Raw genomic sequence first — 13,118 nt, 5'->3', positions numbered from 1 at the left:
CAGTCGGAGATTGCACCAAGGCAAGAGGGGCGGCAGGAGCGGGGGGGGGGGGGGGGGGGGGGGGGGGGGGGGGGGTGCGGACCCCGTTTTGCAGGATGGCTGAGCTGGCGTTTGCTACCAGCGTCCGTGGAGCACAGCAGCGCGTTCTGCTCCAGGGAGTGGCGTGTTTCGCTCACGCTAATGATAGGATGATGCCTTTAGCTTTATTTCTCAGGTTTACATGAGACTCAGTTCACTGAGGTGGTTGGGTCACAGCTCAGATTAAGGAATAGCAACGCTAGATCTAGAGAAACGGGACTCAGCTGTAAATGGCAGAAGGCTAAGACCAGAGATGGGCTTGTTTAAAGAGAGTAAATCCTGCCCATGCATTTTCACACCTCCAAAATTCAAGCCATTTTTATCTAGAAGCCTAATTTAGGAACCAAAGTTTGATTTTTTTTCCTTCCTTATCCCGCTAAAAGCCTAAGAACACGGGAGTTATCCGGGGAAAGTAACCTAGCTGCACTGAACAAGCGTCACAAGCCAGAGACTTCGAGGGTGCGTTCTGCCTCCACAGCCAGAGCCCTGCCAGGCGGCGGCTCTCAGCCAGGGAGGTTTATTCTTCGGGTACTCAAGGTCCCTGGGAGGCCGATGCACCTCGAGATATTTTCTACACCAAGCAGCTGTGGCAGCACGCTGGAAATATCAGCGGGAAATCAGACGTCTGCTGGGATGCCGGGCTCCCGCGGGATGCGAAGGCAGGAGGGCAGCCCGGGGTGGCTCTGCTCCACGGCCCCCGAGACGGACACAGCAACGGGACCTCGGAAAGGTGGAGAGGGCAGGAACGGGAAGGGTGCCGGATCCGCACCGCACGCCCAGACCGGCTGCCTGAAGGTGCACGTGATTTTGGTGAGCGTATTTCAACGCTCTGCATTTTTACAGCGTGCTGGGCTGAGCGCAGACAGGAGGTAATTCCTGGGGAAGGGACGCGGATCTTCCCACGCAGGGCACTGCCGTCGGAACCTGGCTCCATCCATCCCGACTGGCGCGAGCGGGGTTTCTCCATCCGTCCCCGCGTGCGGAGCCACCGGCACGTCTCCGTCCTGCAGATCTCTGCTTGCGCGAGGCGGTGGCTCAGTTGGCGTGGGGGTAGAGAGCGATGCAGCTTGCTGTCTCCTGCCGCCATCCCCGAGAAGTCCCAGCTCCAACCAGTGCCACCAGGATCTGGATGCTGCAGCCCCCAGCACTGCGCAGACCCCCACCCACCCACCCTCCCAAGTGGGCACAGAAAAGCCACCACCACTGAAGCGAAAGCCACACTCGCAGTGACAGCCACGCTCGGGGGGACAGCCCCAGCAGCCCACACCCCCCCCCCCCCCCCCGGAGGTGGCAAACCCCCAAAAGTGGCTGGCACGGCTTTCAAGCTCACGTAAGGCTGGAGACAGCGGTCAGGCAGAGGGCTGGGGAGCCACGCACCCAACGCGGCCATCGTCCCCCACCGCCGCCTGCACGGGTGGAGGCGCCTGCAGGGCAACGCTCCCACGAGTAACTTCTCACGCACGCAGGGCAGCGGCACGGAGGCTGCTGGGGACGGGGATTTGCACACGGTGGCTGCACGGGTACGGTAAGCACCCTGGGGTCGGCCTCTAAAATAACACCATCAGGATGCACCTTCTTAAGCGCTGTGGGAGAGCTTGTGTAAGCCGGCCTCTGACGAGCTCGTTTGCACTAATGGGCACTCAGACATTTATAATGAAGCAGGTGAAGCCAGGCAGCCAGACAAACCGATCCGGTTCTGCCCTTGTGAGGGGTTCACCCTGGGAGCCGTTTCTTCAGAGCTGGCTGGGTACCCCACGCTCTCACAGCTGAGAGGGACCAAGCGCCATCCAGGCCCGTGTCACCTCTGAGCTGCGAGTTATTTGGTCTCTGCAACCCTGGGGCGATGGTGTGTGTGGTCACCCGTCTGTCTGCAACACATTTAAATGCCTCTGGTTCTAAAGCTTGCTCAGATTATTTGTCTGAAGCGTTTCCACCTATGTTCACTCTGAAGCCTACTGAGGACGGAACTGCAGCAATGGCAATCCCACACCAAATCTTGCAGTGGCGGGGGGGGGGGGGGTTACGTGCGTAGCAGAGGTGGGAAAGGGTGGCTCATGGGAGCTCGGGGAGAGGCTGTCAGACCAATCTGACCATCAGACACGCAGCAGGGAGCGGGGGAGAGGACACAGGAGGCTGAGGGCAGACGCTGGACGTGGAAGCACGAGACGGCCGGGTAGGAGCGCGGGCGCCGGGCACAGGCACAACCAGGCGGGAGGGGACAGCGGATGCGGTCACGGCCACACCGAAGCACACCCAACGCCGCAGGACGTACCACTGGTGCTTCCTGTGCCGCTGCTGGCGCCCGGTCCGGGTGAGGAGACCACCGTGCGGTAGGTGGGCGGCGGAGGGGGAGGCGGGGTCGCTCTTTGTCCCAGCCCAAAATCTTTGGGAGAGGCAGCCGGCTCCAAGTTATCATCCTTAAGGTGAGGCTGCTCAGAAACCTTCTTGTGAACCTCTTCCAGGTGGAGCGGCGAGGGGAGCGGGCGGGAGGGCTCAGCCGCTGGAGCATCGGCCGGGCTGCCCGCTGCCGCCGGCGGGGACCCCGCTTTTTCCCGGGGCGTCAACTCCGGAGTCACGTTTTCCGGGGATTGATCAGAAAAATTGACCCACTTGTCTTCTGCGTTAACAGCAGCAGACTTGGGGGATAGCACGGGGCCAAAAATGCTGTCCAAGTCATTGATGGACGGAAGTTTGTCACTTTTGAGTTCTGCTGCTGTCTGGTCCCCTCCTGCGGTCAAAGCAGTTTATTTTACACTTAGCATTAACCGAGAGAGCTGCAGTCACGCTATTCTCTACAGGGCTCTACGTCAGCTACTTTCTAGAGGAGATGCTTTAAACGCACGTTTTCTTATAAGCTGCCGGGGAATATAATTCATGTGCGAGAAAGCTTCTACGTCAGGGTCATTTGCAAGGTATAATGAACCACGCCGGGCAGAAACACGTACGCCGCACGAGAGAGCGCATGCACCGCGAGGAGCCCAGCCCACCTCCTCCATCACTTCATGCACAACGGTCCCGTGTGCTCCCCAAATTTACAGCTGCCCCTCAACCTTTGTTATATAGCGTCTAAATAACATCGTCGTGTCGTTATCATCACTCTGAAGTATCGGTAGGTATTAAACTCAGGCGCTCGGCTCTCTGGCACGCTCCGCGCTATATATATTTATAAACACACCCATATAAATATATATATTTAAACATGCTGGCTTGACGCTCTCGGGAGCTGGTGCTGGGCATGCAGCGCAGGGAAGCAGACAGGGTGCACGTATTTCAGTCGCAAGCAGCAGCTAAGGGTCTTTTAGGGCTCTGCTCGCTAACCGAGCTGCCACACATCAATGGTCATATCTGACTTCACAACCAACACGGAGACAGGATTCATCAGCAAAACCTTCCACGTCCGGAGGAGGGAGATCCTCCATCCCTCCTTTCCTGCCCTGTTTTCTTACATTTCTCTTCTCAGCTGGAGCTGGGGGGGGGGCTGGCGGCTCTCTAACCCCACGAAGGCTGCCCAGCGCTTCGCTTCGCACAGACCGGAGCGAGGGACGAGGCGAGGACCGGGGGAGCGCAGGAGCCACCTGCACACCGCTAAAACTACCGTGCCCTGCGGGGTCCTCGTCTCGGCATCCCACCCCCGTTCCTGCGCTGGGAGCCATCTGCCGTTCTACTTTTAAGGGATAAAACCCTAGTTCTGCTAGAGCGGATACAAAACAGAGCTCTGCCGCTCGCTTTACTGGGTGCACGGGCTGAGGCGTGCAGCGGGGCAGAGCCCAGCCAGGAAAGCACCGCGCGTGGCTGGGCATTGCTTTGGCTCTCGTTGATCAATCTACGCGGGTAGGTGGACGCTCTGCCAGCCTGGCTGCTGAGGTGAGTAGAAAAATGAAGAGATGGGAGCATGAATGAAATAGTGATGGCTAGAGCAGTGAGCTCAGGGCAAGGGATTTCTCCGTGGCAATGGTAGTAACACCCCGAGGTGCTCCGTAAAGGTGCCCCCGCACAGCACCCTGCCCATGGAGCAGGGACTGCCCGCCCTGCCTCGGAACCTGCCCCTCCAGGCAGCACCCTGCCAGCCACGTGAATTATACGCTTATAAGCGCTGCACGTCCTCCGGCCGCATCCAGCGGCGCCTTTCAACCCCTTCCTCCTTCAGCCTGTCCTTCACTCCAGGCACCGCTTCCTTCGCTCTCCCCTGCCCCGCCGCATCCCCGGCTGCGGGACCGGGTGGGCTTTTCCCACCTTCCCTGAGAGCAGGAGGAATTTGGGAAGACAGGGAGGGCCAGACCAGCCCCCCCGACGCAGGCAGACACCGCGTGCCCCGTTATTTCATAGGCGCAGGCTGCGCAGTGCCACTCCAGGCACTAACAGCGCCCTAGTTATTCCCAATTTTGAGCAGGACTTTAAGGTTAATATTGCATTTCGATTCTAAAAGTGACCGGTATCAAAGGCGGGGGGGGAGGAGAGAGCATTAATTTCACCAGGGCGACGCTGGGAGCCAAAGGCAGATGCACCGCTTCTAAAGCATCACCCTAACCGCAGCATCCGCTGAAGCACCACAAATGCAAAGGAAAGAGGATGCACAAGGGCCAAATCCACGTCCGAAATGCAGCCACGGGGACCCGACCCCCCCTCCCTGCACAGCCTGCCGGGGCTGCGCAACGGCACACGCGAGGAGGTACGGCGCTGAGCTTTTACCTATTCCCACCGTCAGCGGAGAGCCGGTGCGCGGCGGCGTGGCCGGGATGTTTTTCGGCGGGAGGGGTGGAGGAGCTGCAAAACAGAGCAGAGAGAGGGAAGAAATTCAGCGTCGGTGCGTTCGGAAACGTGCACGGCTTCGCTGGGAAAGGGGGATCCAGCAGCTGCCGAGGTGCAAAGCGGGGAGCAGCACCAGCCCTGGATGATTGCCGGGTGAGCAGGAGCATCCCCGCAGCCTGGGAGCTTATGGTCGCTGAGCGACAAGCAATCACTGGTGGCCTTTGTTGGGTTTTAGGGGGTTTTTTTGGGGTTTTTTTTTGTTTGTTTTTTTTTTTAAATTTTCAAATCTTAGATTGTACTCATGTTTTAAAACCCCAATTAACATTTTAATTAAAACCTGTAGCCTCCGAGGCACATATTTGCCTCCGCGTTTCTCACGTGCCCAACCCCTACAGACCCAGGATGCTCGTACGGGAGGAGGTGCGCTGTGGCTAATTAACCCAACGCCGCGTCGCAGGGGCATTTTTACGGAGCAGATGTAAACAGCACCCGAGACGGAACCTCCGGGAGGAGCAGCCCGGGAAGCACCGCGCCTGCTCTGGATGCGGCTCAGCGCCGTTGAGCATCCGTTGCAATCGCGAGCGTCACAATCCCCTTGCGAGCTCCTGACGCGGCCAGAGGTTGCCTTGACCTTGGCACATCGGCCAGCCGGCCGCCCCAGGGCCGGGGGGTGGGTTTGGCATGAATTAGGCTGCGCTAACGGTTAGTGAGGGGGGAAACAAGGAAAGAATGACTTTGCAGGTAGGGAGCAGGAAAAGCCGCGGTTCCCCCGGCCGCCCCAGGCAATGGGGAAAGCAACAACGAAACCCCCGAGGATTTGGGGCCGTGTTGCCCTTCCTTACATTCGTCTGGAGAAACCGGTGCTTCGGACTCTTGGAGCCAAGGCAGCACGTGCCGAACAGGCACGGCCAGGTACTCCTCGCCCCCGAGGGCACGGTGGGTTTAACCACTGGCTCCGTGCAGGCCGTTTGCTCCGGCCAGGGATGTTTCCCCTCGCACAGCGCGCACGCCGGCAGAAGCGCGTTTCCCCAGGGAGGACGTGCATCGTCTCTCTGCCCTGGGTACCATCCATCCCACCCCTTATCAAACCCCTGCCTCTCCTCCAGCCTGATGCACTGCGGGTAGAGTCAAGCCGGGAAGAAAAACTCCGCTCACTTGCTACAGGATTCAAATGTTACAGAATTGCACGGTACAGGACTCCAGTAAAAGATTTGATTTCTATATATATTAATTAATTTTCATTTGATAATAGTCACTTACTTCCGGTTGGAAAAGGTCTCGGTAGCTTTGGGGACTCTACGCTTGCGTTGACGGGCTGGACCGAACCCCATATCTCAGGCTGATCTAGTGTAGCTGAAAAATCAAAAATTAATAAATACACATGCAAGGGCATTGATGAAATTATTTTCTTACAAATACCAAAGCACAGAGATGAGAGGCATTCACCTGAGGCTTGTAAAGAGAGGAAACTAAACAGAGAAAACTCTCATTAATTAAAGACAGGGTTTTTTTTCTGTAACATTAGATAACTACAGGCTTGATTAAAGTGTGACCAGCAGGTCGAGGGAGGGGATTCTGCCCCTCTGCTTCCCTCTGGTGAGACCCCCCCTGCAGTGCTGCATCCAGCTCTGGGGTCCCCAGGACAAGAAGGACATGGAGCTGTTGGAGCGAGCCCAGAGGAGACCATGGAGATGATGTGAGGGCTGGAGCACCTCTGCTATGGAGCCAGGCTGAGAGAGTTGGGGTGGTTCAGCCTGGAGAAGAGAAGGCTGCGGGGAGACCTTAGAGCCCCTTCCAGTCCCTGCAGGGGCTCCAGGAAAGCTGGAGAGGGGCTGGTGCCAAGGGCAGGGAGTGACAGGCCAAGGGGAACGGTCTGAAGCTGCAGGAGGGGAGATGGAGATGGGATGTGAGGCAGAAATCCTTCCCTGTGAGGGTGCTGAGGCCCTGGCACAGGGTGCCCAGAGAAGCTGTGGCTGCCCCTGGCTCCCTGGCAGGGTTGAAGGCCAGGTTGGATGGGGCTTTGGGCAACCTGGGCTAGTGGAGGGTGTCCCTGCCCATGGCAGGGGTGGCACTGGGTGGGCTGGGAGGTCCCTGCCCACCCAAACCATTCTCTGAAGTGCAGACACTCGTGCTGCTTGACAAACAAAACAATGCCATTTACGCATTTGGAGGCTTATTACATTAAGCGAAACATTGCATTAATTGCAGAAATTGTCTGGAATTTTAGGATACACAGAAAAAACCCCAGGTATTAAAATGAAAAGATCCAATTACATTTACACAGAATATGGGAGGAAAAATCCTCTTCTATTTCTCATTTAAACTTTTTGCACTATTTTTCTTAGCTTATGTGTCAAGAACTGCATGCAAGCATAGTTTTGATTAAAAGAATGAACTGGAGTCATTAATTACAAGGCATAATTAGGCTACAAATAACAGCAGCCATTTCATGATAGCTGAGCAGAGCCGGCTGTCTCCGGGAGGAGGAGACCTCTCTGGGAGCAAACCTCTGCAGTGGGTGAATGGGGTTTTCCTTTGGGGAGGACAAGCCTTGCAGGATTGCTGTGCTTCAGGAAAGGAAAAAAAAAGGATAAAAAGAAGAGGGGGAAAAAAAAGAAGGACGAAAAGAAGAGGGGAAAAAAAAGAAGGACGAAAAGAAGAGGGAAAAAAAGACAAAAAGAAGAGAAAAAAAGGAAGAAAAAGGCTTGGGGGGGAGTAGAGTGCCCCTATACTCCTGTCCAGGGGATCAGTGTTTCTGAGATGACATTACTGAGATGGCATCGTCACGGGCCAGGGGAGCGGTAAAGCATTGCAGACAGCTACGTTCGTCTCCCTTCCGTTAAAGCAGCGTGATGCCAAAATGCCGCCGCGGTGTCGGAAGCTAAAAGTTAAACAGACGCCGCTTCGAGGTCCGTCGGCAGAGCTTGGTAAACAGGCAAAACCAGGGTTTCATTTGGAAGCCAATATTTTTAATATTCGTTAGCTGCTCCCTTGCAGGATCTGTCTCGAGACCACGTAATTAACTAATTGACTTAAACACTTGCTCTGCGTCCTTATAACCCACGTAAACTCCAACCCCAGGCTGCCTACGGTACAACTACCCACCCTTTGCGTCCTGCTTTAATTTTGTTTCTCCCCCCTGGTGGGGTTGATCCCCAGGGCTGCCCCGCTCGCCGGCAGAGCCGGGTGCCGCGAGGAGACGTCACCCGTGTCCCCCAACCCACCGTCCAGCTTCTGCTCCTCGAACGCCGACTCCAGCAGGGGCCCGAAGAGCGGTGCCAGCGCGGCGGGGTCCTCCCCGGCTTTCTTGCTGCAGGACGAGACGAGCACAGAGGAACCATAAGGTTCAGGTTTGTACTCAAAACCCGGTGTTTGAGTGCAAATACGTGTATTTTTCAGGGAACATTTGAGTGCAAATACGTGTATTTTTCAGGGAGCGTTTGAGTGCAAATACGTATATTTTTCAGGGAGCGTTTATGTTCGAGGCTAACAGGCACCTGGGAGAACACAGGGCTGCAGGCAGAGAAGCGGGAAAGGAGAGCGGCAGCACCTCGGTGCAAACCCCGCAGTGCCCAAGCCGCTGCTGAGGCGCTGGGGATTGCTTCGGGATTAGTCGGAGCTACTCCAGACTGCACGGGAAAGGGAAAAAGCCAAAGTACGGACCACACCGGGGTCCAACGCACCCCGAGTCGAGCCCTGCAGCCGCACAGGGCGCGCTCCTACTGAGATTTGGCTTCACCCCGTATCAACGAGCCCGTCTGCTTTCCAAACCCAACGTACGCCCACAGCACGCCCTTGCCCGCTCTCCCGATCCATCAGGCTCCCAGCAGCGGATGCCCGCACGGCTCTTGCGGGAGAGCGAGTACGGACGCTGCGCATCCGAAACCGGGGGTGCCACTGCCACCCAGCGCCTCAATCCTGCACGTTTTTGTTCGGCCATGCTCCAGGGTGGGGGGGATCCACCATCACCTGGGCACCTCGCCTCATTTCTCATTTACAGCATCTGAGCAAAGAGCCCGCGGACCCAAAGCTCGCTGTGCCTCTCGCATCCTGCGGCACGGAGCATTTACTCGGCTTATTTAAACGGCCAACGCAAACGTTCGGCTGTCTCGTGAGCCTAAAAAAGTTCTGAAAGTGATGTTTCTGCAGTGGGGTGAGCCAAATTGGGGCAGCTCAGCTAGCCGATGGGCTGGCGATGTTTGTACGGCAGTAAATGCCCAGGGAATTTGCTGCATTACTCTGGGTTTGAATACATGAAAAAAAGATCCAAATCTGGAGGCGAAAGTGAAAACGGATGCTTCCCATTGAGCAATGGTGTAAATGTGCAGTTGCCCGTCAAAGCGTTTAAAAACCACATCAGGAGGACGTGCTGTATCGGATAATTGTACTGACGGACTCCGTACTGACCTGGCGGGGTCCGGCGTCGGTGTGGATCGCCGGGGCCGCGCGATCTCCTCACCTGCGGCACAGGACGGACAGCGCGGGGTTAGAGCCGTTCCCCCGCCCGCCCCCCAGCATCACCCCCAGCCCGCCCGCACCCCGTGTTTTGGGGGGGGGGTGGCTCACGCCAGGCGTGCCACTGGCGCAGCACGCATCCCGTCCCGCACCTGCTATGGAGATGCTGGCAGTAAAAGCTCTGTTTTATTAATTCAGATTTTATTTCTGTAGAGCGCCAGACTAGGGAGCTGCACCGTTTCTATAGGGCACCCCAAGGACGTCCCATACGGCATTCTTTAAAGACCACATTCGGGTGCCATCATTTCTGCCAGGACCGCTTTAAAGCAAACCTAACCTCCTCCCTTTGGTTCTTTTTGCTCCCCAAAATACCACCCCCCCACCCCCCAATAACTACTGTTCCTTCTTGAAGGCAGCAGAACATACTTACTGGATAAATTCCTTTTAATCGTCCCCTGGAATTAGAAACACACGAGGTAAGCGGAAGGCGCAGGGACGGGGCGCACGGCAACGCTCCCCCGAGGAGCGGAGCAGCCCGGCAGATGCGGCAGGAGTTGCCTAAGGTGACATTCACTGTACGCCCAGCTACGCGTGTGTGTGTGTGCACGCACGCGGGGTGAAATCCCGTTTGCTCCCAGCACGCAGGGAGCAGAAAAACCCTACCGAGAGGGTTTTGAGCCACGTAAAGCCGTCACCCGGCAGTGCTGCCTTCGCAGCCGTCCTGACTGCCAGCCGCTTACAGGGGGGTCACTGACCCCCCCACCCCATTAGAAGTAGCAGAAACCCCAAATCCTCACATTTGGCAGGCTGCAAATTGCTGAAAATACATTATTTGGCTTAGATCAATGCAAACCCTCGCTCTCGCCGCACACCACGCAGGTGCCCGCGCACAGCAAAAGCCAACCCCCCCCCTACCCCCCCAGACCACGGGAGCTGGGGCTGCCTGGCAGAGAGGGGAGCGGGACGGGCAGCGGGGGTACCCCCAGACCACGAGCAGGCTCTCCGAGGGGTTTGCAAGGACGCAGGTCAGACCGCGGAGGACGCCCGTCATCAGGGACCCTCTTGCACTGGCGGGGGGGGACAAGGTCCCGCCATCACTCGGGGTCGCACAACGGGGGTGGCTAGCGGCAGCGGCACCCCGCTCCCCTTCCCCTGCGCTTGCTGCGCAACCCCGGCACAGACTCGGACCCCCGCACCCCCAGCACCCCCGTTGTTCCCAGAGCAGCAGAAACCGCAGGCGTGGGTGCTTACCGGGCTGCGCCGCTGCGGTCAGCGAGAAGGAAGAGAGAAGAGACACCTGGTCAGAGAGCAACAGGTCAGCGCCCCAAGTCCCCCAACGCCCATCGCACCCCTCCGTCACGGCTTCGTAGCCCACAGCGCCGGGCGGGCTTCCTCCTCCACGCAGCCCCCGGCACCGGGAACACGACGCCTTGGTCCCCCGGGCTGGGGGGTCACCCCGGCCGTGGGGACAGCAGCGTCCGGGGAGACCCCAAACCCCGCGGAATGGGTGAGTTTCCCCATTTTGGGCTCGGAAGAGCCTGAAGCCCAGTCCTCTCGGGGAAGTTGTTGCACACAGCGGCACCGGAGGTCATCGACCACTGATGGGGTTTTCTGCTTTCTCATCCCTTTTGATGTGCAACGAGGTACGAAAAACGTGCCCAAATAAAACTGTGCCCTTATAGGTCTTGTCCAAAAACACCAGCTTTTTCACCCAAACCATACCCCCAGACTATGGACGTTCAAAGTAAAGACAGCCTAACTCTATTTTAAAATGCTCTAAGTTAAATCAAGGGAGAAGGAAAAAGAACCTCATGCCTTCTAAAATGGCAGGATTTGTTATTTGCGTTTTACATTTCAGCTCTACAAACATGCAAAAGAGGGACCGTGCAAACAAGAGAACACAAGACTGTGCTAAAAAAATTAGAAGAGATAAAAAAAACTGTATTTCTTACCGGACTTTTCCTCTAAAAGAATGCAGAAAAATAAAAAAAAAAAAGAAAATGAGAATATAAGATATTTTCTACGAAGGGATAATGCAGAAATCAAAGATTCGTATTGTGCCCGGAAGCATCAGGCGTACAGTTGTTAAACACACGGCAAAGCAGAGTCGTGCACGCACCCGGCCAGGCTGTCGTTCGTTCAGACAGAAGATTGGAGTGAGAGAACACGTATGGAAATAAAAACCTGCATCTGAGCCGTCTTACGGAAAGGATTCGCATGCTTTGTCGTTAGCGGGCCCTGCTAGCTAATCACAAAGGCCATTTCCACGATTTTACCCTTAAATCCTTAAATTTAAGGCTATTACTTATCAGCTTTGCCCAGTGACTGTTTTCTCAGACCGCCACAAAGCTCCTGGGGCTGAGCCTTCCGTGGCGCAGAGCGCGAGGCAGGAGCCGGGGGTAGGAGGGAGCAGGGCAGAGGGAGGGAGGTCTGGAGGTGCCGGGCTGGTGCGGTACGTGGCACGGGCAGGTTGGACCACCACCTTCAGGTTCCTCCTCAAGGAACGAGACCTGAGCCGTTGGGCTTCAGTGGAAGGACGCCGCTGCCGCCAGCCCACAACAGCATCCCCGCTTTTCGTCTTGTCTTTGAGTTAAGGTACCGTAGCTTACACCCCAAAGGCATGGGGACGACAGTGCCTACGCACACGGCATCTCCCATCCCGCTGCTCTGGTCCAGGAGAGGCCGGTGGCGTGGCTTTGCAGCTTTTTTTGGGGAGGAGACAAGCCCAGGACGAGGGCAAGGACCCGGACAGCAAAGCATGGAACTCCTACGGACGCAAAGCCTCCTTCAGAGAGCTCCTGCCCCGGGCACCCGGCGTGCTGGGGACCACCCGGCCACGGCACCACTCACCCCCCACCTGCGCCCTTTGGGTTTTGGATCCCGACGTGGGGAAACAGCATGGTTCCTTCTGTCCAGCCTGGCACAGGGCTTTTCCCTGAGCCCTTCGGACTGAGCGGAGCACGTCTGCGCTGTTTTACAGGGAGCCTTCAGCTCCAGCCCCGGGGCCGTGCTCTGCCCGCGGTGGCGGCGGGGACAGATTTCCCCGGAGCAAAGCACAGAGTGTCCCGACCCAGAATCGTATCTGGCAAAATGCACTGTTCGTGGGGTTTTGTTTTCCTGGAGAAGGCGAGGTGCAGAACAACTGCTGACTACATCAGCCTGATCTTCGTACACCAGCGCAAAACTAGGCAAGTATTTCATCAGTAAGAGTCGAAATAATCAGGGACCGCTAGGAGCTGAGCGTAACCACTCAATAATCTCTTAATAGATTTTTCTTTGTCGCTAGAGACAACGTGGCTTTAGATTTTTTTGGGCTGGATTCTCTGACAGCCCTACACTGCGGGCTGCAGTACGGAATCAGTGAGCAGCTACTCCTCGTCTCCGGACGCTGTGCCGGAGCCACCAGCTCCACGCCGGGACGGGAGGGTGCCCTGCGGTGCCCGGAGCAGCACTGCCAGCAAGGGATGCAGAAATAAAAGCCATGAGGGAAGGAGAATACACCAAATATTGATTTGGCCCCTTAAATAAATTCTGAGTGGTTTCCCTGTCCCGTTTTTAAAGTGTTGCACTATTTCCTCTCTCCTCCCAAAATAACGTTGTCTCCTACGTTATATACATATACACGCGTGTGCGCCAAACTGCTGGGGCCATCACTTTGCAAAACCTAAATTAGCTTAGGTTTGCAATAAGAAATTCTCTTTGTTCTTCTTCCCTCTTTCTCGCCCCCCTCCTCTTTTTTCTCTTGATCAAAATCATCCACCTATCTGGCAAATAATTGCCAGTTTCCAAAAATTCCCCTCTCTCTTTTTTGCTGAATTTTGGTGTGGGGTTTTTTT

General features: G+C 56.4%; 1 protein-coding gene across 1 annotated transcript in view; it reads right to left on the bottom strand.

Moving 5' to 3' along the window:
- SGIP1 (SH3GL interacting endocytic adaptor 1) overlaps positions 1-13,118 on the bottom strand; it is a 60,666-nt gene that overhangs the window by 21,808 nt on the left and 25,740 nt on the right. Inside the window, exons 8-15 of the mRNA XM_054834214.1 lie at positions 11,235-11,246; positions 10,534-10,545; positions 9,713-9,737; positions 9,235-9,286; positions 8,052-8,137; positions 6,088-6,180; positions 4,768-4,842; positions 2,351-2,806 (exon numbers count right to left, since the gene is read on the bottom strand). Of these exons, the coding sequence (XP_054690189.1) occupies positions 2,351-2,806; positions 4,768-4,842; positions 6,088-6,180; positions 8,052-8,137; positions 9,235-9,286; positions 9,713-9,737; positions 10,534-10,545; positions 11,235-11,246 (811 nt within the window). The remainder of the gene's footprint in view (positions 1-2,350; positions 2,807-4,767; positions 4,843-6,087; positions 6,181-8,051; positions 8,138-9,234; positions 9,287-9,712; positions 9,738-10,533; positions 10,546-11,234; positions 11,247-13,118) is intronic.

The sequence above is a fragment of the Grus americana genome, chromosome 8, assembly GCF_028858705.1.
Source record: "Grus americana isolate bGruAme1 chromosome 8, bGruAme1.mat, whole genome shotgun sequence".
NCBI lineage: Eukaryota > Metazoa > Chordata > Aves > Gruiformes > Gruidae > Grus > Grus americana.
This window is presented reverse-complemented; position numbering and strand designations above follow the sequence as displayed.